At 40.2% G+C, this 24,886-nt stretch overlaps 1 protein-coding gene across 2 annotated transcripts in view; it reads right to left on the reverse strand.

Moving 5' to 3' along the window:
* The window catches only part of BMPER (BMP binding endothelial regulator), a 147,745-nt gene that overhangs the window by 108,300 nt on the left and 14,559 nt on the right, over window positions 1–24,886 (reverse strand). The window contains exons 3-6 of one of the 2 annotated variants that reach the window (XM_017823599.1): window positions 14,897–14,996; window positions 3,562–3,644; window positions 1,956–2,046; window positions 680–762 (exon numbers count right to left, since the gene is read on the reverse strand). In XM_017823599.1, the coding sequence (XP_017679088.1) occupies window positions 680–762; window positions 1,956–2,046; window positions 3,562–3,644; window positions 14,897–14,996 (357 nt within the window). The remainder of the gene's footprint in view (window positions 1–679; window positions 763–1,955; window positions 2,047–3,561; window positions 3,645–14,896; window positions 14,997–24,886) is intronic. The other variant, XM_017823603.1, reaches the window with a different exon arrangement.

The following is a 24,886-nucleotide window of genomic DNA, read 5'->3' on the forward strand; positions in this document are numbered from 1 at the left end:
TTTTGAAGTCCATCTTTCCTCCTTTTTTTATTTTATTTTCATGATGCAGGAGAACCGTGTCTGGTACTGACAAATCTCTCAGCATTCTACTGAAATGTAAAGTTCCCCAGCCTTGCATATTCTGCTGATAACCAGCCCACAAATTGCAACAAAAGCAGTGATCTGAACTTTGCATTTTACTTGTCTCACAGATTACAGTAATGAAGTCAAAGTTATTTACCCCAACTCATACAGCATTATCTCTTAACTTAATGGAAGTGAAAAAGAAGCCTGTGCTCTTTATCCAAAGGATGCAGTTATTACTTCCTCTCTATATTGTTGCTAATCAAGAATAAAATCCAGGATGCTTTTCATTAAGCATCAAGCCAAAAAATCCAGCTTTTTGTCTCCTCCTGCATGATCCCATCACAGAAAAAGCACCACTAATTCAACAGATCAGCCCTTTCCCAAATATCTTGCTTCATCTGCATACAGTGTAAGGTCACAAAAAAGATTATAAACTCAGAATGTGAGCGATACCATGTATTAATGCCACAAATTCTTTAATATAAACCCAAATTCCAAGAGAAGAATGCATAATAGTGTTGAATTCCTTATATTTTTTGCTTTGTTATGGCAATAATAATGTGCCTTTTGAAGTTCAGACAGGGAGATACAATGCCAAAAGGCAAATACTTACAATACAAGAGCACTTGGTACATTTATTTCCTTGAGGCCTAAATTCTTCTCCTTCATCGTAAAGTCTCCCTTCAAATACACAACCTGGAAAACAGCATTTGAATAAGTTTAGCTCAAGGTAGCATGCTGCCTTTTCTCTATAACACACCCCACTGCAGAGCAATATGAAAAACAAATCATACCATCCTCTCTAATACAGTATCACAGAATCACAGCATCACAGAATCATACAGGTTAGAAAAGACCTCCAAGATCATCAAGTCCAACCTTTGTCTGGTCACTACCTTATCAACTAGACCATGGCGCTAAGTGCCATATCCAGTCGTTTCTTGAACACCTCCACAGATGGTGACTCCACTACCTCCCTGGGAAGTCCATTCCAATGTTTAACAACCCTTTCCATGAGGAGATTCCTCCTGATGTCTAGCCTGAACCCCTCTTGGTGCAGCTTGAGGCTATATCTTCTTGTCCTGTCTCTAGTTTCCCGGGAGAAGAAACCAACCCTCACCTTATTACAACCTCCTTTCAGATGGCTGTAGAGAGCGAATCACTTCAGAAGAATACAAGTCACTTCAGAAGCCTTAACAAATCCTTAAAAATCCCTAAATGTCTTTTTTGGGGGGAAAGAAAAAATCATTCTATAACAGAGAAATTTGCACCAATGAAGTAGAGGCTAGGTCAAGTCTTCCATTAGAAGTGGCTTTAAAACACTTTTTTAAGCTGTTCGCTTTTTACTAACTTATTCTTACTCTCTGGGTTTATATTAGATGCTGGCAGATATTACAACTAATCAAAATATAATAAAACCATTAGATCACAACTGGAGTAGTGTTTGCCTACAAAACTTCTGTTAAAATAAAATCAGCCTCAAAAAACCATGGTAATTTGCCTCTGTGCTTCACAAAGGGAACCCACTCCCATTCCCCTTCAAAAAGTGAATCTCCTTTTTTTAGGATTACTCTTATACTTTCCCTCTAACAAAATCATGGTCATCAGCCAGGCAAACCCAGCTGACAGACCCTCTGAAAAATTACATAAATACATCTGTGGATATTGCCACAGGCTATTGCCTATGTATCCCCTAGTTTGCATGTCCTCTACTAAAAAGTATTAAGCAGGTTCTTCTTGTGTCATTTTGTGCATTGCAAGTCACCAGCCCACATTTTAGTAACTGGTTAGATACAGCAGAGAAGTTAGAGGCAGCCTCACAGGTAACAATGGGTATCATTAGAAATACAGTTGCACATGTAGAACAGCATTTTCCCATAAAATCTCACCTGGACACACAGGACAACACATTCCCCTGAGTCTGGAAGGGTTTTTGCAATGAACAACACACTGTACTTCTGACTCAACTATCACTCCTTCCTGTAAAACATGCAGATCAGACACGTTCATTGTTAGCACTGTGGTTGCTTGAACAAGCAAAAAAATCCCATTTACTAGCAGTACAATTAAAGCTCAGCATATGCTGCAAAGCACTGGATTTCAAAACCTCTTTTTCTCTGTACCTGCTGCCTGGTATCATGATTCGGGTTAATCCACAGTCAAAAGATCCACTTGAGTCTCCCTGACTCCAGACACAGGATTTGCCTTAAAATGCATCAGGTAAGAAATCTAGCATCCTCTTAGGAAAAGGAATCCTGCTTTATCAGGAATCCTTAACCTCGGTAATCTGCCATGCAGCTCTCGTGAAAACAGGCCAGACACAAGGCATTCTCCTCCCTCTCCCATTGGATGAAAACAGACTTAGAAAGCAGATAAAAGCATCTTGTTCTGTAGAGGGGAGACACTTATCTTTGATGTTTTGCCTGATAAGTATTAGTAAATTAACATTTCCTGTACTTATTCCAGAAGTCAAGAGTCCTCCTGAACAAATCTGGGTGTGAGGTTCTGTGCCCAAAAGGCTGTTACCTTTTTTTTTTCTGCTTGCAGTTTTGCTGTTGGAAGCAAGGGAAAACTTTTTTAAATGTGTGGATCTAGGGTAAACAGGACCACCCAGTTTTGCATTTAGACACTGAAACAGGCAATAAAGAACTGATACTTTCATGCAGCATATCTAAATTCACATAGTGAGTATCTTTTCATGAAGTGCAAGGATACAGAATACTGCTGTTCCAACTTCAGTCTTCTCAGTGTACTCATCTTTAAAAATGCAGGTGGGTTTCACAGAGCAGAAGTATTACAGAACAAGAGAAAACCATGAAACTCTGTTCTGTTAGTAGAAGCTCTTCATACTCATTCATCTCTCCTCCTTCTAACTGCCGTTCTTAGTAGCTGCCTGAGTGTTATTATTAAAACCAGCTCAAATTGTCATCAAAATGGCAGACCTATTCACAGAGAGAAACTAAAATTGCCGACATAATTACTTGGTTTGAATCTGAAAATCAATAATCTTGAAAATGTTATGGTTGCAGATAGGCAAGCTACCAAAAATACCACTGTGTTAACAGTGCGGGAGCCCAGGAAATGAAGATCTGGTTGTGGGTTTCTCTTAAAAAACATCCCAGGTAAAACCCAGGGATACATACACACAGAAGTGTCCAATTACTAAAATAATTTGTATCTCACAAAAGGCTTAGCATGCTGGAAAAAAAAAAAAAAAAAGACATATTTCAAGGTCAAGATAGCAGGAAATGGCATGGCTGTGTACCTCTCTTTCAGTTTGGGTATGGGGATACTCAAGTCATTTAAAACCTATCCTTCTGAATGTTTGGTTATAGCTGGCCACATCTGAGTGGATTTAAATTAGTTTAAATTCAAAGTCCATATTGTGCTTTGGGTATAAAATATTTCGGGTTATTTGGACTGGATAAACAAAGGCTCAGAATTTCCTAGGAAAAGCTTACAACTCAATTAGCACAATGTTTATGACATCCTTACCTGGCACTGGTATGTAACACAGGGATTGCTAGGGAGGTGCCATTTCATAGAGCTGTTGTACGTACGTCCTTCAAAACTGCAATCTAGAGGACGAGACAGAAGCACATCAGTTCCGTTGAATGCAATCTTGTGGGAAGCTGCTGATGAGGATCATAGAGCAACATCCTAAACGTAACCTCCGCTCTCCCCTGGGTTAACAGAAGAGGTGGAGATGAGAGCTGGGACTAACAAGAAGGATCGTGTCCTGGGAGGGTGGCAGCAGTGCTTCCCTGAACATCTGCTGCTGATGCATGACTGGCCAAACTCCTTACTAACTCTGACTGTTCAAGACAAACCAAAATCAGCGACAATTTACTTAAAAATGAATGTTAGTGTTTATTGTGCAGTCCATTCTTGAACTACTCAGTCACTCATGCACTTGAACAGCGAGAGGGAGGAGAGAAGGTAAAAGAAGAGCTGGAAAAAGCATTCATTATCCAGTCTGGCCATGTTATCTTCATCCATTAACCAAAGCCCTTGTGAGAGCTCTTCAGGAAGTGCAGTTCAGCATGGATGAACTGACATTGGCAGAGCTACCTCTGTTCTATGCCTCTTCACTTTCATGACAGAAGGGATCACCATCCATATAAACTAAAAGCAGTGGAGGCATTTTGGAGTTCCATAGGGCTTGACTTTATATGTCTTTGTATGCTGTATGACATCTTTGTTAACAGAAAACAGGTTCGCTTGCCCCTGCACTGGATCAGCCTACATTTTTTTGTGCAAAATGAAGTTTCATAGAGCCATTTGGAAAACAAACAAACACCAAAACAAACATTAATTTTCACATTTTTATTACATGTTCCTACCAGTTTCCCTTCCCACTCTTTTGCTGTTTTCTGGTATTTTGCAAAAGAGAAAACCAAAAAAGAACAAAAAGAAAAGAAAATAACTCACCAGAGAAGCAAAACTAGAAAACACTTATAAAGTAGAAATAAAATATTTGGTTTTTTAAAAGTTATCTTATTAAAGCAAAATTGTTTCAATTAGAAAAATTTTTTGGAGACCAAGAGTGTTTCAGAGAAAAATTTTACAAGCAACACATACCCCATTTTCTGTGGAAAAATGGCCATTTTCCATTTAGCTTTTTTTCCATTTTAGGTTTTTTTACTAGTGTATTTTACTCAAAATTATCTCGATCAAAGAGCCCAACAGGATTCTTGCCAAAGACTTTGTATGAAACACAGACATGTACAAGGAGTCATAGAATCACAAAACTACAGTCAGTCAAACGATGCCCATGGCACCATTCTCTTGCCACATCCTACCATAGCAACTACTCTAAGTCATTCTCTGCTGTGTTGGTGCACTGTCCTGCTTTGGGTTGCATTTTACATCCTTCAGAAAATAAAGGCAATTTATCAGCCCTACATCAGTAAATCTTTCAGGCCACTATATAAGGAAAACTCAGGGGTCACAGCTCCGAAGTGAGGAGGAACTTAAAATCCCTATAAAATCATTCTGAATTCAACACAAAATTTAAAGGAAACACAATATATAAAGATCATTTGCAAATGTGTTCACTGCCTCTAGTTAAGATCCTATATAACAGAAGAGTTGTACTTCAGTATTTGCAGTATTTAGAAAATTTTTTTCTAGGCTAAATACAGAGCAACACAGGAGAAATTTGTAGATGCTGAGGCTATTTCACTTACCCAAGCTGAAAGACGAATGTTTTAAAAAGAGTTGATCGGTAGTCTGAGAGCTGGCTATGATTTCATCTTTGACAAATACTAGAAGGTACAAGGTATACACACGAATCTTGTATTTTTTAAGTAGCAAAGCCCCTATGACGTGATTTGTTCAGATTCTTAGTGTATTAAATACAGTTCTCTGAGCTCTCATACATGCAGGCCAACATGTCAAGAGAGAAGCATGAAGCCCTATACTCCTCTTACATGTTTTGAAGTCCCATTCTGAAAAACACTGAGTTAATCTAAAAGCACAGTCTCGCTTACTGCTCACTACAAACACTGATGAATGCAGAGTCGGTTCAATGTGTTTTAACATCCTCAAGTTGCAGAAGCCTAGGTCATACTGATCCCAATCCAAGAAACAGTTTACAAGTGTGAAGGACACTCAAGATGGAACAAGCTGCGTTGTTAAATATCCATGTGCATGTTTTACCAGAACCAAGATCAAGGGCCAGGCTGGAAACCAGCAACTGCAAAATACCTTGCATATTTGCTCAGCAATTATGTTTTTTAATTTAAAATGTTTCCTCCATAAGAAAGCTAATGATCCTGGGCTAATCTGCATGTACAGATGTGCATATTAAACTGAAACTTTCAGTTCCAGGATTAGTCTGGTCAACAAAGCATGAAGGTGGTTTGTCCATACAGTCTGCACTGCTCTTGCCTGAAGTGCATGTCCAAGCTATGCTATAAAATCCTCTGCCCTGCAGCACAAGCCATTGTCCCTGTGGAAAGCAGAAAAGGAATGGCACACCATATGAAACCATGGCAGGTAGAGCTTGCAGGCAGCAAAAGGGAAATTTAGAAATGAAGACCAGGATGGAAAAGTCTGCAGAAGCATTGGAGATACTAAGATTGCTCTTCAGCTTTGGCATGGGCCAGCAGGTTGAATAAGGGAGACAGAGCAGCACCCATCCAACGCCAATGCGAGGCATGGTGGGAGCTGGATTTCAGCAGATGCTCAGTTGAGGAAAACAGCATGAGGGAAGGGGAGAATTTGCCGGTAACACAAGCAGTCTTGGTGAGAGATGGGGGAAAGCTGAATGTCAAGCAAAACTGAAAAGGGTAAGAAAGGAGTGCTTTACAATCTCTGGGTGACACTTTAACCTGTTTCTGACCAGAGGTGTGCCCTGACACTCTGCCCTTTGGATGCCCTAGAGCTACACCCACCACTCACTCTTCAAAAGGAAAAAGAAACAAAGCCCACATACCAGCTAGTTTTTCTCAACCTCACTTTCAATGTACAAATCTCTCAGCTGACACCTGCAAACATACAGCCGGACTTTCCCAGTCCCACTACTCATGGCATGGAAATTTCCGAGCCTCACTTAAATTCAACTGAGTGAAACCTGCCTCATTCTATGTGCCAGCTCAGTCAAGCCATTCTGGCTCATCCATGGTTAAAGGTCCCTCATCTTTGCCTTGGAAAGTAGCAGTCACTGAGTATTTCGTGTTCAAAGGGATCAGCAAAGTCCCTGATGTCAATTTCCAAAACAGAATATGATGGAACATACTTCAAGTTCCTAAAAGTCTTTTTAAAGTGCTTTTTATTCCCTCAAAGCCCCTTGGAAATATTAGTACATTAACTTACTGTCTCCATCCACAATTTGAAAGCGCGAGCAGAAGAAAAGAATAAATTAAGAAAGATCAGAGCTTAGGACGATCACTTAAATGCCATCCCCTTACTTCTGCCCGAATACCTAATTAAAACAAAACTTTTTTAAAAAAGGGTCACAGAAGAGGTTTTCAAGAAGGTAAGCCAAAAAGCCTGAGAATGCTCAATGGAGTATGTGAAAAGTAACAGATTTGACATTAATAAGTAAATTTGATCCTGAGTCATATACCCTACCCTATAAGGAAAACCTTTAGGATTCCTCATATGGAAGGAAGTTAAATATCAATGGTCTACATCTATTTTAAAAGAGCTAAGGCGATTCATATCAGCGAAGGAGTGTGTCCTGATTTTTTAGTCTTTCCTGCTTCTTTCTTTAAGAATAGTTGGTGTTTTATTAATGTAAAATATTAACTTTCAGCTAGTTGCAGGTTTTGTTGCCATTACCTCCTTCAATCCAAATATTTCAGATAAGTCCTGGATAAACATGCAAGCCTAAAGTGGCTTATCTGAATCAAACCAAACCACTGAATACTTTGAAGTTTGCATACACAGTGGAAACTAATGTTAATTACTTTCTAGTCACCTCGTAAAGGCAAAATGATCCTCTAGACTTGAGTCCTTCCAGCATGAAAAAAAATTATGCTAAAATAGTTAAATAACTTCTAATTTGCTTACTTAGCAACTTTGTTTCAATGTTACGCATGCCATACTTGGGCACCTTAGTTTCAAACATAATAAACCAACCTTTGGCCAATTTCATTCAAAAGAACAATTTAATTCCAAAACAAAAATCCTCACATAAAATTGGACTGGAATAACAAAAGAGGCAAATTATAGCAGATTTTGTTATTGGCACGTAGACAAGTTGATGATCAGGAAGCCATTTGTCTTTCCAAATCCTGCAATTCTGATAAATGACCCTTTTTTCTTCTTCCCCAGACACCCCAGCACATAGCACCATCATGAAGATAGGGAAATTGACTGTAAGAGACAGTTTAGTAGTGCTAAAGCTCAACCAGTGTCCTCAACAGTTCATTAAAAACAACGCTTTATTACTCAATTTGACATTGCCTAATAAGATGCCAGAAGAGACTTGTGCTTATTTTAGGCTAATGAGAATTTTATAGACAAGTCATTTCCTTATTCTCCCAAGAGAAAGTGATAGATTGGTGCACAATAGACTAGCTCCCCATCCCTCATTTCTTCAGCATCTTTCTTCTCCTATTAAGTCTTTTTTTGCTTTCCCTCCACTTTCTATTTAAAAAAGTAACCTCTCTATTGGCATGGAAAATAAACATTAGGAAAAAGAAAACAGTCAGAAGACATGTTTTATTTAGTGTTTGATAAATTATTCCTCAGGGAGGTATCCAGGCATGCTAACACTAAATACCAGATCTAGCCAAACAAAAAACAACTAAACCCCCCCCCCAAAAAAAAAAACCTTGCACATTCTGCAGTATGTCCCTGGCATGAAATCTGTTGGCCACAATGAAAGAATTGTGAATCACACATACACCTATTATAAAATATATTTTCATATTTCTTAGTGATGGTAAAGCCATTGACAGCTACCAGAAAATTAAACTTCCTTTTGTGTAACCCTGGTCTTCATTTGTCAACACAGAAGCATGAAAATGTATACAAAACCTCCCATGCTTATCAAGACCAGCTCTAAACAGTGAAAATCCAACTCTTTCCTCTGTGACTGAGTACAAGCAAACCTATTTGCAGCTGAGCCATCACAACTACAATACCCAAGGGATGCAAGGCACAGGGACCATATAAAGGGTGCACAACACAGCAGAATAAAGTGGCCATGGGGGTGAGCTGTTCTGGTTCACAGGCATATGATGCAAAGCTGAGAAAATAGCAGCAGAAACAAACACATCAACTCCTCCCAGTGCTGTTTTTGCCCCCTGCACACCACTGGAACTGAATTTCGCCTTCCCAAATGTCTTACGTTCCATGAAGGTATGTACAGGGTGAAAAAAGTCACTCTGTAGGGTTCCGAAGAACCTAGTGATCCAAAATGCCACATAGTTAGAGCTGCCATTGAATCTTGAGCTGACACTTAATGTGCTTGCCAAGCCTGGCAGCTGGAGAACTGTTATCTCTCATGGTTATGAGCTTTTTCACGAACGATGTTGCTTGATGGCACAACTATTTGCCATTTACACCCAGTTTCCTCATACTAGCAAAATCATTCATGATCAGCACAGTTTGCAGCTTCAAAGTCAAATACTGAAAGAAATTCTTATTCCAGTATTACATGTCCTAAAACATTTATCATGTTGTTCCAGAGAAACATAGCATTTAAAAACATTAAAATAAAAATCTGGGTAACTGATATTTGACTGCAAAAGTATTTATGACAACACGACAAAACAGTTCATTAGAAGTTTCTTACATAAATGGAAAATTATATTCAGCAAGGGAATATCCAAAATTGTAGGTGCTACTGAACACAGTAGGATACACCAGACATTCAAGGGATATCAAAAGTATATGCAAGACCTTTGCAAGAAGAGTCAACTCAAAGGAAGAATGGAGAGATAGAGACCTTTTCTTAGGCATAACCATAAGTAATTAAAACTGGCATCAGGATTATACTGGGTGGTACTGTCCCTGATGGTTATGTGTCACTGCTTCAAAATCTCTGCCTTTGCTTGAAATACAAAGCTAAAAACTGAATGAATGCTGACATGAACCCGTACTTCCAGCCGCAAGAAAAAGGCCTCCTGATTTGGAGCTGGAACACATTACCAAGAGGCTCAGAAGCAGTGGGAAAGACCAATAGAAAAGTTAAGACATCTTTTCCCTTAACCAGTCTCTGACAGATGCCAGGACTAGATTATTCAGGTGAAGGTGAAAAAGACCTTTTAGGAAAATATCTATATTGTCTTCCCGTCCAATCCCATCCCCCTCCATCCATGTTATCATCCCTTGTCTCTGAGAGCTTGCCTTAAAGCATGCAAGGGTGGGCTGCAAGTTAGAGGGCCCCACACAAAGGTCCCGTCAGCCTTACAGCAGCACACCAAACTGGTATCTAGCATCTCATACCAGGGGCGTCCACAGTGAACAAAGTGCCAAATGTACATATGGATTCTCCAGGGCATTAGCAGAGTAGCCAGAACACCGATAATCTTATAACCTCCCTCTAACTCCCTTTGCAAGCCAGTCGTAATAGCTGAACTTGGCTGCTGAAATAGGCTGAAATCCTCAATCACAGCATTTGATAGCCTTTCCAAGAAACGCACAATTAACTACAATAGCTTTGGATATTCAATATTCAGGGGACTTAGCAATGCTGTTGCCTGGGCTGGGATTCCATTCTTTGGTAGATTTCAGATCAATGGAGCATAGCACAAGAACCTCTAAGATCCATAATTTAAAGAAAATCCAAAATCAAACAAACAAAAAAACCAACCACAACAAAAAAAAACCCAGTAACTCTCAAAAGTTAAGAAGGACAGAAAATGCAAAATTTCACAGGGGAACTGAAAGAAAATTCTGAACAAATTGTCTCTGTTGTAAAAAAAATACCCACCAAATTTGTCTTTGCATATCCATAGAAGATTCAGATTCTTAGGATAAGAGAGTAGAATATCATGCACCATTTTAGAAATGCAAACTTTAGACAGTCGTGAGCCAGTAATACCACTTTCTTCACAAAGCAAATAATTTATTATTAGATCTGTAGAGAGCTCTATATCTAAGTGACAGGTCTCCATCCAACTACATAAGAAAATGCTTATTTCTACAATCTCAATGATCTCATATGTTTTCATTAAATATATTAAATAAAATCAGAGATGAAAAGTGACCTTGTAAAAGTAATAAGAGGGCTTAATTTTTTAGTATTTTCAAAACAAATAGTATTCTAGAGGTACATGGTATATTTTATAAACTACAGTAAATATCTGTCAAAAGAATATTCTTCTTCTTGAAAATTTTCACTATTAGTCTTAGTCATTTTTACTTTCCTTGCATCAGGGAGCCACAATCACAGGTCTACATTTCTCTGTTCCAGACTTTGCATAAACACATAGCAAAATTGTGCCTTGCCCCACTGACGTTACTATCAAGGTCCTGTGGGCCTAAAGTCAAGAACAATGTTAAAACTCATGGTTAGTCTGGAAAATTTAAATCCTAAATCTTAATTTAAATCTTACACCTCTTAGCAATCTACAACTTCATCACGAGGGGAAGCAGAGGGGCAGCCACTGATCTCTTCTCTCTGGTGATCAGTGACAGGCCCAAGGGAACAGCATGAAGTTGTGTCAGGGGAGGTTTAGGCTGGGTATTAGGAAAAAGTTCTTCACCCAGAGGGTGGTTGGGCACTGGAACAGGCTCCCCAGAAAAGTGGTCATGGCCCCAAACCTGACAGAGTTCAAGAGTATTTGTTTGAACTGTTGTTTGAACAACACTCTCAGACACATTCTTGGGGTTGTCCTGTGAAAGCCCAGGAGCTGGACTTTGATGATCCTTGTGGGACTCTTCTAACTCAATATTCTATGATTCCAAGATTAAGTAAAGCCAAATCTTTTCCTATTTAATTTCCACCACAGTGGATTTTCTGATTGCAAAAGCCATAGTTGCTGCTCTTCCTTACTTTTCCTGTTTATTAAGAAATAAAAAAAAAAAAAGTGCTAGAAATTATCTAAGTAGCATACAAATACCCAGACAGAAGCAAGGGACTTATGCTTAGTACACAACTGTTTGCAGGAAAAGTTCTCTACCAACAATTCAGTTTCTCCTGTATGCAAAGTTCTCAATACAAGAGTTCATCTGCATGCAGTGCTGCAGACAGATAGAATCACAGAAAAGTTTGGGTTTGAAGAGACCTTTAAAGGTCATCTAGTCCAACCTCCCAGCAATGAGGGCATATGCCCTCATGCTCCTCATGACAGAATGAAATGCACTGGCAGCAGTGTTACAAATGACTCATAAGCGGTGGTTTCCTTCCTACACAAGCCAGTTCTGGAATACACCCTTTGGTCTTAATGTTATCCTTCTGATGTTGCATTCAAATGACAGCAGCCATTCATTCATTCACTCACTCATTCATTCATTCATTTCTTCACAAGGTAGGAAGACATGAAGCTATCAAAGAGAGCTGGCAACAGCCTCTAAGGCCTGATTAAGCTCTTCTAGGCTTTGGAAAGAAGCCAAGAAAAAAGCCATCAGATCCTGAGATCTTTTCTTCATAACATTTTGTTCACGTTTAGATGAAATGCAACCAGAAAAAAAAATAAAAAAAATATAAAAAAATCCCTGTTTCCCTTTTCCTGCTTGCATTCCCTATGGGCACTCTGGCAGCCTGACAAAATAGTAACTGAGAACAAGTGCTGCAGGGCCAAGTCCCAGCTGCAGCTGAGCTTCATGTGGGGAGTGCTGGGGAGCTGCTGGGACACCAAAGGGAGCAGCTGAAGTGCTAGGCAGCCAGGCTGGTATTTCCAGCCTTGATTCCCCAATTACTCCCCATGGGACATTCATTTAGGACCTTGCACATAACAGAGCAGGAGCTCCAGCAGTGTTCAGGAGAGCAAGCGGCCTTCCTGGGGATAGAAGTGGCTCCATCAGCCTCTTCCGCTGGAACCAGAACAACCCGGTGACAATGTGTGGCGTCAGGACTGCTGTAGTTCATAAATTGGTGCGTATTTTGCTTTACCTTTCAGAAGGAGCAGAAAAACTAAGTAGAAAATTTCACATCTACTTTGAAAATTAAGCCCTTGAGAGCTTTTTTTTTTTAAATTCTGAAATTTAAAGTTCTTCATGCATTTTAAGCACATAGAAACTGCCATGTTAGATCAGACCAAGCATCCTTCTAACCAAGAATCTTTTGTCTGACAGCAGCCACCAAGAAACACCTAGGAGAGTGTCAAAAATACAGGGCAAGGTCCATAGTTCTACTTTAGCCTCCAGAAGGGCAATAATAAGCAGCCTACCTGACTCACATAGAGGAAAAATGGGGCATTTTGTTTTGTAAGCTACTCCTTTCCTAACAAACTTAACATTCAGTCTTCCCTTTGGAGAGCTACTGAGAGAACTTTCTGCAACTCCTTGCAGGCAGCCCTCCTCCTTTACAATGCTACAGAGATTAGGTCATCAGCAGCACTATTTCTGTCCCTCTTAGCCCCTTTTCTAGTTTTTTTCTGAGCACACTGACAAGTTGAGATCTTTGCAAGGATATGCTGGCAACCTTCTTTCACTACGAAAGGATCATACACTTCACGTGTTACTTATTTGCTGATGAGGAGATTTTCTCTACAAACTCAGGGCTGCTTAGTTTTTTTAGCACTTTTTTAGTGAGGGATCTTATTGGATGCCTACTAGTGGGATCTCTCTGTCCATTGATATATTAAAAGGACTCTAACTAACTCTTCTATCTCAAGTATCCATGGGCCTCCTAATTCTATTTTTTAACAGTTTCTATTAATTATCACATTAGAGATGTCAGGTATACAAATCTGCAGATGCTAGGCTCAAGTCTATTAATAATGTTCCTTAGGTACCCCCCCCCAATTCAGGATAAACAGAAAATCTTACAAAGACTCTGAATTAAAACACTGTTTGTATTTTCAGCTTTGAAACATTCATTCTTTTAATTTTGCATGCATGCATGCACATATGTATATGTACGTATATAAAATTTTCAGACTACTGAGCAACTACATATTCCATTATGGAAATGAAAAATCAACCTCCATCCTAATCAAACTGACACTTAGGAATCTTTTCCGATAAAGCTGACACTAAACACTATTTTACAAAAGAAATAAATTACATGTAATTTACGTAAAACCTGCAACTTCAAATTCTTACTGTTTCTGTAATGCTTTAATTTTTTTCCAGTTCATTTCCTTCTCTTTTAAGCATCAGGCTTCTAGACAAATCCTCGAACTAGGGCTTGCCAAACCTATTCCATAGCTGCAGCACAGAAGCAAATCATAAGCACAGCATCTAACACACCTCTGCAACCATTCAGGAAAAATACATATCCATTATGTCTCTTCCATCTGAATTTCAGTGTAATCTGTTTTCCTGCATTTGTATTTCCCCTGAGAAGGCAATAAATGCTTCCATTTCCTAACAATTTATCCTACTCTATCTCCCTCCCAATAGCACACAATCATCAGTGGGGAATTAAAAGCAACAGAGGAAAAATAAAGTAAAGCTGTATGAATCTGACATTCTGAACCTCAGTGATTGTGTCAGCAGTCCCTCAGCAAAATAAATGTTTTAGAGCACATTACTTACTGCGTCAACATAAAAAAATCTAGTTTTCAACTTCATCTACTTGTATATTTGTCATGTGGTTAAGCATAGTAGATACATGCCATGCATGCCTACACTAATTTTTTTTATTTTATAATTCTCTCATTCTAAAGAGCTTAGAATATACAGTATTGGTCAATAAATAAATGTATAATGTTCATACAGTTGCTCATTTGGTTTTCATAAAAGTGTCCACAATATTATTTTTTGAATCAGGAAATGTTTAGTACAATGACTAAAATTTGCTTGGTTTGTTTCCAGTATGAGGAGAAATAGGAATAGGCATGTATAATTACCCTGCTCTTTATTACTCAGAAGCATTATTGCTATTCTGTCCAGCCACACAAAAAGTTTAAGGAATTCTTATTGACTGGTGACTATTAGCAGATTGATGTTCATCTAAAATATTTCTAATAAAATTAGGAGATAACTCTTAAAAGACTGACAACATAGCAATGAAGAATAAAGTTGTATTTCTAAAGGACCATCGCCATGCAAAAAGTAATAATTGCAGGAAAAATATGTGAAGTTATGTATCTCCCCCAGCTTTGTAAACATATATATTTTGAATATGGTTACTGCCCTCTTCTAGCCTCTGGTGACAGCCAAGTCCCAGCTGAGAAGCTCCAAACTTTGTCCTATCTTTGGCAACCTAAATGTGCACTGATCACATTTTAAAAAGTGGGAAACAACAGGAAGGGAACCACACCTTTGCAACGCTCACAGCAAGCTCCTCTCTGCTTAATGACGAGAGCACAGTCCTTGGAGAGCACTGGACACTTCTCCCTTTTGCATGTCACTTCCTTATTCTGAAAAAAAAAAAAAGGCAAAAAACAAAAAACAAAAGCTATTGCAAGCAAACCAAACCCAAGGTTACCATTTCTTTCAATTCAGAAAATAAAACATGAGGATAGCAGTCTGCTCTTTCACTTCAGGAATGGTCCTTGTGATTCAATACATCTCTCTCCCCTTGAAGGAATGCAGTAGAAAACAGTCTTTTAATAATTCAGGAGCCCAAGTAAATGGTGTTTACCCCGCTTACACAGTAATTCATGACTGCTACCCATTCTCATAAAGAAAATGTGCCCCACTGAAGAAATCCATGTTACTTCAATGAACAACTACCTACACCATGCACTTATCAAAATATTCTCAGGGTCTTGAGGTGCTGCCCTATGAACAACACAGCTCGGGAATTGCTTCTTATGCAACAGAAGGACAAATGGCAGAGGAAGAGCTGGAAATCTCAGAGAAGACAAAACTTTTTCATTGCAGAAAATCATTTTTAGCTGGTGGTACTACCTGGCCTACCAGAGGTCCTTTAAAAGAGGCTACTATATACTATAACAGAAAAGATGACTAGTGGAATTCATCTTTCTCCCCAAAACACTGAGAAAACCACGAGCAGATAAAATCACTGTACATTATAGTGTCATCTTTCTATGGCAAAAAGCCAGTGATTTCCCAAGCCCAAAGAGCACATTGACTACACGAAGGAATGTCAATAGAGAATGTGCGACAGCAGGCAGCAGAAATATTCCTTTTATAGCTTACCTTGCCCCAGTGGTGTCAACCCTTCCAGAAAACAAATACTTTGGGCGTTTCTCTTAGCAAAGTTTTGCTACTTCAAATTCCTGACTGAAAGTAGCCCTCTGAAGTCACCTCCACCTATAATTAGTAGCTCAGTTCATTAAGTGACACAGGTGGCCATCCAGTTCATGCAAGCACCCACCTCACCCAATCTTATGACTTAATTAGAGACCAAAAAATCAAAGGGCTAGAAAAATGTAAATCATAAAACTGAAGGAAAAGAGGCCGTGCTTTCCAGTCTTTTTATTTTGCTCCCTGTGGCCTCATTCAAGGTGCCTGTGAAGGATAACATGCAGCTTTTATTACACTCCAGCTCTTTGTCTAAAATCAGAGGTTTATTTTCTTCAAAGTCACTGCCTGATCTGATGGGAGCTATAAAGGCACTTCAGTCTTATCAGTGTAAATGAGGACTCACTCTCACCAAGACACTGTGAAATCAGCAAATGAGAATCAGGCCCTAAAGCGCAGCTGCAACGACACAAACGACTACTGTAAAAAGCCAGGTCACTGCTATGTGCTGGCTGCTCTGCATCACTCTAGCAGAGCAACCATAAATGCTATTTAACTAGCAACTTAAGCTGAATTTATGGCAGGTATGTAGCTCTGAACTGGCACAAAGCAGCCACAGCACAGCATTGCAACTGGTTCAACATCTTTTTTAAAGTGCACAGTGAAATTGTGATTCCCTTAATGTGAACATAGTGCCCCTTCACTTTGCTGCCATAAAGCCTGTTGAATCAAGCTTACCAAATCAAATACAGTCTGTATTTTAAAGGGTTCTGCTAAGATCTGATTCTCTTCAATGACAGTTTGCCCAAGGAAAGATTTAATAAGCCCATCAGCCCCACCAACTTTATCTGTGGGAAAATCTTCTGCATGGCGAAAGTGGGTGTGAAGGAAGGGCAAAATTCACTTTAGAGTTTCTTCCTTTGGAGAACATGACTTACCCAGTTGCAGCATGCATCATGCACCTCTGAGAGAAGCAAGATGCAAAGTGCCCTTGAGAACAAACCTAGCTGAGCTGGACCCACATCAGGGGGTTCAGTGGGCAGCTACCAATTGGACTCTCTCTTCCAAAAGAAGAAATTATTGTTGCAGATGGCAGTGAGAGTGACGAGAAGTATAATGCAGCTCTGTATTTCTTTTTGTTCCCTGATTCTCAGGGGACTGCTGAGGCAAATGCCTCATGCAGCCCAACTTCCTAGGCAATTTCTCTTTCTGTCTTCTCCGAGTGCCATCTGCCTTCTTCTGCCCTCAGGTACATCTTGACATGGTTGCTTCTTGTTGGCAATGCACAATGAGATCAAAAATCTGGTTGGCAATGCAAGTTCCTAAGGATGACCCCAACACACATATTTTAAACAGGAGATACTTGTTAGTTATTATACCTAAGTAAAAGCCTCCTGTTTGCCCCACATTGCTTAAATCAGCAAAATTCTCTGCCAATGATGAGTTTGGTACCATTGAGCCAACCCAGGGGGCAGCCAAATTTGGGTCTTACTCTTCTTCCCTTATCACCAGCAAAGCTGATGGTTTAGCAGGTTTTCTGGGAGAGACGATTTTGGAGTTTATGTCCTGGTGTCAAGGACTGTTTTGCATTAAGTAGTCGTTCCACATGAAGAATATTGGTGGCCCATGGTACAGTGACAAGAACTTAAGGGTCCTCCCTGCCTGGAGGGTGTCTTAAGCAGTAGGCTACATATTCACATTTCCTTTCTCTATCCCAGTAGACCTTGAACTACTTGCTGTTCAGTAGCCTGGCTTTAGCAGAAAGGGGGTTGTTCTTGCTCCCAAAAGTCAGCGGTCCTCACAGCAAGGATGCTTCTGAGGAAAGCAGGAGCTGAATCATTGACTTGCCTCTGGATGTGGAGGGCACTAAACCTGGATCACTATCTCAAAAGTCAGTTGTCACAGCATGGTGCTAAAAGGGGGGCAGGAAGTGCCACATTCACCACCCTGTACCTCTTTTTTACCTTTTTTTTTTTTTTGGGAGAAAAGAGGAAGGTCAGCTCTGTCCCTTGGAGGAGAAGCTGCATCCTCCTGCCTTAAAGAACAGTTCTGTGTATGCCAGGTAAATACAGTCAATCTTTTCCACCACAAGAAGAGTTGCTAAGCACTTAAATGGGATGGGATTTTCAAAGCTGGTGTTCCCCTCTCTAGCTTGTATTATAGGCAAGTCCCATACAGCTCCAAAAGTGGCTGTTTCAGATGTTATCCCAGAATGCCTAAGTCCCTGCCATCAGAGTTGGGCTGCTCTTCCAGGGTGTGAGGTATAGTATCACTTAGGGCTGTGGCCCTCACCACTTCTTTTGGGGCTTTTTGCTGAAAAAATATAGTAAAGTCACAGTTGCAACATATTGCTGCCCTGACATGGCAAAATCCCTCTTGTACTAAGAAGAGATGAATGTAGCTCCAGGGAAGTGCATCCACATACCTCTTTCTGCTTCCAATACTGGATTTAATCCTAAAATACTTTTTAAAAAAATCCAGATGTTTTATCTCAATGCTGCAACTTGGAAAACAAGGCCAGCAGATGTGGAGCAAAGGGTTAATGTACCATGCTGATCCATCATAGGACCGAAGCAGATAAAGCAGAGCTGGTAAATCATTGTTTAGTCTATTGCAGTCAGGCATTATCCAGTGCAGATCTCCTGGGCCCACTGGGTGTAAAAGTATAAATATAAAACAAAGAGTAATTGTCATCGGAAGGATTTTTTTTCCTTCATCCAGTTTATCCAGTTGCCCAAAACACTGCTCTTAATGTCCACTATCCATCTGGTTTTTTCAATTTTGCTGCCTCCTTCCCTCCCATTTCACAAGAGTGAAGTGGTGGCTGAGAGCAAATAGGACTTAAGCAACAAATCCTTTCCTTCCAATTATGTCCCCTCCTACCCCCAGTAATCATAACATTTCATTACTTGTCCCAGTCAGACATTTAGAAAGTCACTAAGTAGCTGCATGCAGGAGACCTGTATTAGCAAACCTCCATCTGTGTTGTCAACAGTGTCTCTGAATCTGTTGACAGCTCTCAGATACTTTGATTTTTGCTGTTCTTAAGAGAAAACTTCTTGGACGGCAACAATCAGAAGCCAACAGTTATGGGAGGGTAGGGGATTTTTTTTTCCTTTTGTTTAAAGGACATGCACTCTGGCACCAAGAAGTGCGGAAGAGACACATGGCTCATAAATACATAAACCGTTTGCTAAGTCAGAAACCTGGGAGTCAGTCAAATCCATAATCGGATCCCAAGATTCATAATAAATAACTTTTAATTATAGTCCTGCACAATAGTTATTTTAAACAGATGGTTTATAGATTCACATCTGGGATTATTTTTTTTTTTTAATTTAGTGCTCAGGCACACATACAGAAAGGGAGAGAACCTCAGCTAAGGTTTTTATTAGTGTTGGAAAAATACGTATTTTTTTAAAAGAGGTCAGGCTGATCCAGAACAATGCTGCCGCAGCTGACGCAACTCCCCAGTCAGTGCTCGGCTCGGCAAACGGTTCACACTGGAATCCCAGACTCCCTTGGAGATGAAAATCTAGGGAAGTGCTGCAGGATCACCCCAGACCCTCTCCTGTGCTCACCAAGTCCAACTGCTGGAGAATTCGTGTCTTAATTTCTTGGGGAAAGATCAGAAAGTTTTGTTGGGCGCCCATGTTTCTCCTCTCTCCCACGCTTCCCCAGTGAGAACCAAAGGTCTCCTTAACTTGGCATGCAAAGGTGATGTCAAATTCTCACGCAGGAGAGATACACTAACCAGACCCGATACCAGTGGTACTGTTTCATGTTACCTTTACTACAACCTCCTCTCAACGCAATTTGTTCACCTTCTACATACACCTCGTATTTTTACCTTCCATCAAAGAACTCCACACAAAATAACCCATTCTGGTGACAAAGTATATCAAACTAACAGCCTTAAACTCATGTGGTACAGTTAAATAAAATGCCAACATGAAAAGGAAAAAAAAATACTAAAAAGGAGTCTGAATATTTGGCAGAGGTCTTGGACAAGGATGTGTGCCAAACCACAGCTTGGAAGCCACAGCCAACTTTCTACAGGGTTCCCCACTGGGCTCCTGCCGTCTCACAGCAGCCACCAGAAGGATAGCTCTTTTCAACCCGGATTTAACTTCAAGAGGAAAAAAAAATAGGAGTCTGCTTCGTGTCTTCTGGGCTGTACCAAAGAGTGCCTCCATCAATGGTACTTGAGCCCACTGTTGTGAGGTCACAGCTGGCTGCTGAAGACATTACAGATGTAGGTTCTGAGGGGGCTAGATGTCCATGTCGATGGTCTGGTTTTTCCTTTTTTTTTTTCTTTTTATGTATTGAAAATGCTTTTAGGAGGCTTGTACCACATTTCTGATATCCTGAGGTTATTAACTATTTATACTGAGTAGGAAAAATGTTGCTTAAACTTTCATCTAATCAAAAAAAATGCTGTGGAGAGAAAAATAATAAAGGCAAGAGAGACAGATTAGGTAGAAATACAAACTGCCATTAATGGCTAACCCTGGCGACATTCATTTTTCACCATTATTCATCACAGTCCCACTAGTAATTCTGATAGGACTCCTCAACAAGTAGTTCAGAGTGTCCTTAAGTTTCTGCCAGAATGTGGGATCATCTGTGAAAACAATAACAATTTTCAAACAATGGCAAAAGTCACCCCTGGGGAATTTGGGAAGCAGCTTTCAAATATGCACATATGACCTTAGGAGAAGAAAAAGCCGTTTAAAATTAATGAAACAAGTGCACTCAATTCACATAGGCAAACTCTCCACTGCAAGGCAAAGGGCAGGCTCAAACACAGGCTCACACCATGTGCCATGATCCACATGTTCTTAGACCATGTGCTGGGCTCTCTGCCAGGTGTTGCACATGGCCAGAGCATCCTCTCAAGTACACACAGAGCCACACTCAGTCCACACAGGCCACAGGAGCAAAAGTTTGGGTCAGCACTGGCTACAAGCTCTGTCCCGCAGCAAGGCTTGGGAGCACCAAGCCTGCACCTAAGTGGGAGGCCTGCACCTAAGTTTATGTGCAAACAGCCCCGATGCTGGGCCAACTTGAACTCAAGAGCAGGTTCAAACACGTGTGTAACTCATGGTCTAGACAAATCCTGAGGCTCTTTCTGAAAATAGTACCCTTGCTTCTTTGGCACTCCTGCCTGGAACTCGCTGTCTTGGGTCCGATTTACAAACCTCCCTTTAATTGGCAGAGTTGAAGCAAGCAAGCAATCCCTGCTAAAACTGTGGGACTGCTGCCTTCCATGAGCATTTCTCTGCCTGAACAAGAGTCACACAGTTTGGTTTCAGGGAGGAGACACCACTCCCCAAGGAGAGATGTTTGCAGACACTTCGAACCACTGTCAAGGGAGATGAGGATAAGGTCTCATTTCCCTTGTTCACCTTCAATTATCTCTTTGGTTTTTTAACTTGCAAAAACATATTTTGTGGGTACAATATTCCCCTATGAAACAATGTCTGTTCTCTGCAAAATGATACAGTTCTCTCCATTTACCCTCATGAACCTACAAACACCAAGCCATATGTTTCACTGACAAAGGTCCTGTTATTTTAAGCACGTCTTCAATTGCAATGGGACAGCTCACAGGAGTGAAGCCAAACATATGCTTCAAGTAACTTCAGCATTAGGTCCTTGCCCGTGGCACAACACGACCGTGATTTCAGCATGAATTGCATTAGATGCAAATGACGGTATTTCAGTGGGAACAGAATATGCCAGTTCAGTTCACAGAGTCTCTCTTTCCTTTTTTGAGCAGAGCACTCAGTAGCCTCTGATTTGCCCCCTCATCCCTGTAATCTGTTTAGCTTATCTGGTCTCTCAGGGTGAGCGGGGAGGAGGCTGCAGCTTTCCCTGTGATGGTGCTCAGCCAGCATCAACCATCCCCCTTCATAATTCGAGCTCTCCCCACTCCCTAGGAAAGATGATTAAAACAAAGGCCCTGCTGAAAGATGACACCGAATTTCACTGCAAATGGGCATTCCCCACTGCTGTGAGGAAGACATAAGTACGTGCAAGTCATTCAGGATACATCACTCACAACCCCTTATAGACTGAATAGATTTTTTTTTTTCACTGTGCTTAATGATGTTCACCAGCACAAGGAAAGTGACCCCGGTGGCCTGCTGCAATCCTGACACTCCCCGACAGCAGCCAGCTACACTGTATATGGTGAAAAGAAAGCACTGTCTCTTCCTCTTACATTTGCCTGCATTAATGCTAAGGCTGAAGCTGGGAGCAGGGTCCCATTACATCAGACGTTGTATGAGCACATCCCTGCTCCAGTGAGCTTATGGACAAAGTAGACATAGCCAGGCAAAATTACTGTAACTGAAGATTAAGTCAGTGAGAAAGCCAGAGCAGGATCCAGACCGCATAACTCTCAGTCTCCCTGCCTCCACCTCAACCTCCAAGTGCCACTTCGGATTAGAGTTCTTTAGCTAGACAGTTGTAGGCAAAACTCTTTACCTGTCAAAAGAATAGCATGACAGTCTTCTAGCAATAAGAGACAGGGTCTTCACAGGTTCCCAGCAGTTTGTACTGTAGTCAAAAAAATACCTATAGTAATCAAGCAGCCAGGTTTCAGGGAAGGTGTATGCACTGGGGTTCCTGTGGAAGACCACACCTTCACATTTAATGAGATGCACGCATTTAAAATTTGCATCTTTTTACCCTAAGCAAATTTTAGTCCCAAAAATTGTTGAAGATGGCACTGATGAATTATCAAGCTGATTTCATAGAGGGTAAAGCAGATTATGCCAAAGGTTTAAAATACATTATTAATCATTTGAATTCAAGAAATTTTACATCAAGCCATGGTATCACATTCTGGCTCATCTCAAAAATTAATCCACTCCCATCAAAAGAGTGCCTCAACAATACTCTGCATTTGTTTCTTAACTATTGCCATCCTAGTCCTATAGACAGTGTTGTTTATTTTCCAGAAGACACTGTCAATGAGAGAAAAACAAAACCATTAAAGCAGTAAAAAAGTACATCAAAATCAAAGTCCCTCAGTTCAGAATTCCTATTTTTGGATGAGATAACTATATTTTTTATTACAGGCTGAATACTAACCAATAGTATTTTTTCTTCTAATGATGTGAATTAAAACTTCATTTGACATTTCTTTAAGAGAGACACATTGACCGGGTTTTTTTATAAACACCATTTCACTATATTTTGATAGGCTAAATCTACAAATATACTATACAAACAACAGTTACCTGTCATTACATCTTTATTGCCTTCTCTGTCTGAAGTCTGCTTACTCAATCTTTACACTGGAGATTTAGGCAGTGGCAAATGCTCTAGTTTTGGGCTTGTTCTGAAAACTTTGAACAAAGCAGCCCTTGAGGCTATCTACTTCTTAAAGAGTTTAAAAAGCCCAATGGGCCTCCTAACTTACTCTGCAACAAGTCATATCCCATGAAGAAACTCGCTTCTGTACAACACAAAACCAGGGCTAGATTAAAGAAAAGGAAAAAAAAAATCAGGGTCCCCTGCTGCTCTGTCTGGCCAGAATCATGTCTTTTACTGCCCATATCCTCTAAAGAAACGATGCTCTCATGATATATTACCCTAATACATCACCAAGTGACAGTTTTCTCATGATACTGTATCCTCAAAGATGTGATGCATGCCAGAAGCAGCAACAGGAGATCTCGGCTGGGGGAGGAAAAGGAGAGGGGTTTTTATTTTCTTTCAAATTTTTAATCTACATAATGGGTTTTTTTAATGTTATTTTGAGAGGAAAATCCCTGTCAATCCTAGCTTCATAATCCAGAGGACTCCTAGAAGTTTTGCAGTAATAGCACAGATTTTAAACTGGAAAGCACCAAAAAAAACATTTGCTTTGTTTAATTGAAGCAAGTTTTGAAATGGGACCAAAACGCTTGAGGAACAACAACCAAATAAAAATAGTAGCCCAAATGAAAGCAATGAGAGTCTGTTTTCTATTATAAAATTATTTAGGCGAAAGGCCTCCAGATACTGCTGTTTTAATGAACTTGCAAGAAAATTGAGCACTGACCCCACATTTGTTTTCTTTCGTGATCTTGCCTGTGCTACACAGTGGTATTAGAAAAAAACAAGGTTATTCACAGCAGTCTGCAGAGAGAAGGGACAGTCCCCAGCTTGTCAGCTGCTACAGAGAAAGAAGAGTGGGAAGATACAAGGTAAAAGAGCATTTCAGGCAGGACTCTTTGGAGGATGCAAAAGCTTTCAGGGTCTTTTAATGCTGCCATCGACTCACAAGGGCTCACTCATTTTTGCTGCAACTGCTGCTCGCCAGGTAAAATATCATAGGGGCAGCAGTAATCCTATGTCATGGGCAGCTCAGGGCAGCTGTCATCCCCAAGTGGCCTTCATCTAGCTGGTGCCAGCAAGGGAAGGTCTCAGGAGAATTTAGTCAGAAAAACTTACACCACCATGATGTTTAATTTGACACATCTCATTTCTAGGTGTTCCTACTTCATATCTACTCAAACTTCTGATGAATGCTAAGTTTCCATCAGATGCAAGGAAGAAAGGTGGAATAAGCTTTCCTCTGTTGTGATCCACCATATTGCCAAATTAAGTTAGATTGTGACTTTCAAAACTTCAGCCAACTGTAGCTACTAGCAGTAAAGGCATATTTTGACTTGTGAACTAAGCAAAAGCGATATGGAAGTTATTGAGAGAAAACTAAAAGCCAAAACTGTCAAAGTCACTTTTACAGTCCTCGAGATGACTTTGACCATATTTTGTGGCCTGGCCATCACTGCTTTTGGGTGAGATGTATCAGCCCTCAATCACAACAGTGATCACTTAGCCACACAACAATACCATTGCAGTCAATGAAACTACCCATGAGAGCTCAGACACATGCACAATGCCCTATGCTCTGAGTAGACTCTGTTAATTAAACAGTTATTTTTAAATGTTGTTCTGGAAAGAAGTTTGCTGTCCAAAATAAGAAACTAATCTTGCACAATCACTTTCTTCTTGAAAAATCCAGTGGTTAAAACATGTTTTTGCATAATCATAGCCCTGCAGGGACAGTTCTCACTTCTGAAAAGCAAATCCCCTTCTTTCT

Source organism: Lepidothrix coronata, unplaced genomic scaffold, assembly GCF_001604755.1.
Source record: "Lepidothrix coronata isolate B3197 unplaced genomic scaffold, Lepidothrix_coronata-1.0 Scaffold3, whole genome shotgun sequence".
Taxonomy (NCBI): Eukaryota; Metazoa; Chordata; class Aves; order Passeriformes; family Pipridae; genus Lepidothrix; species Lepidothrix coronata.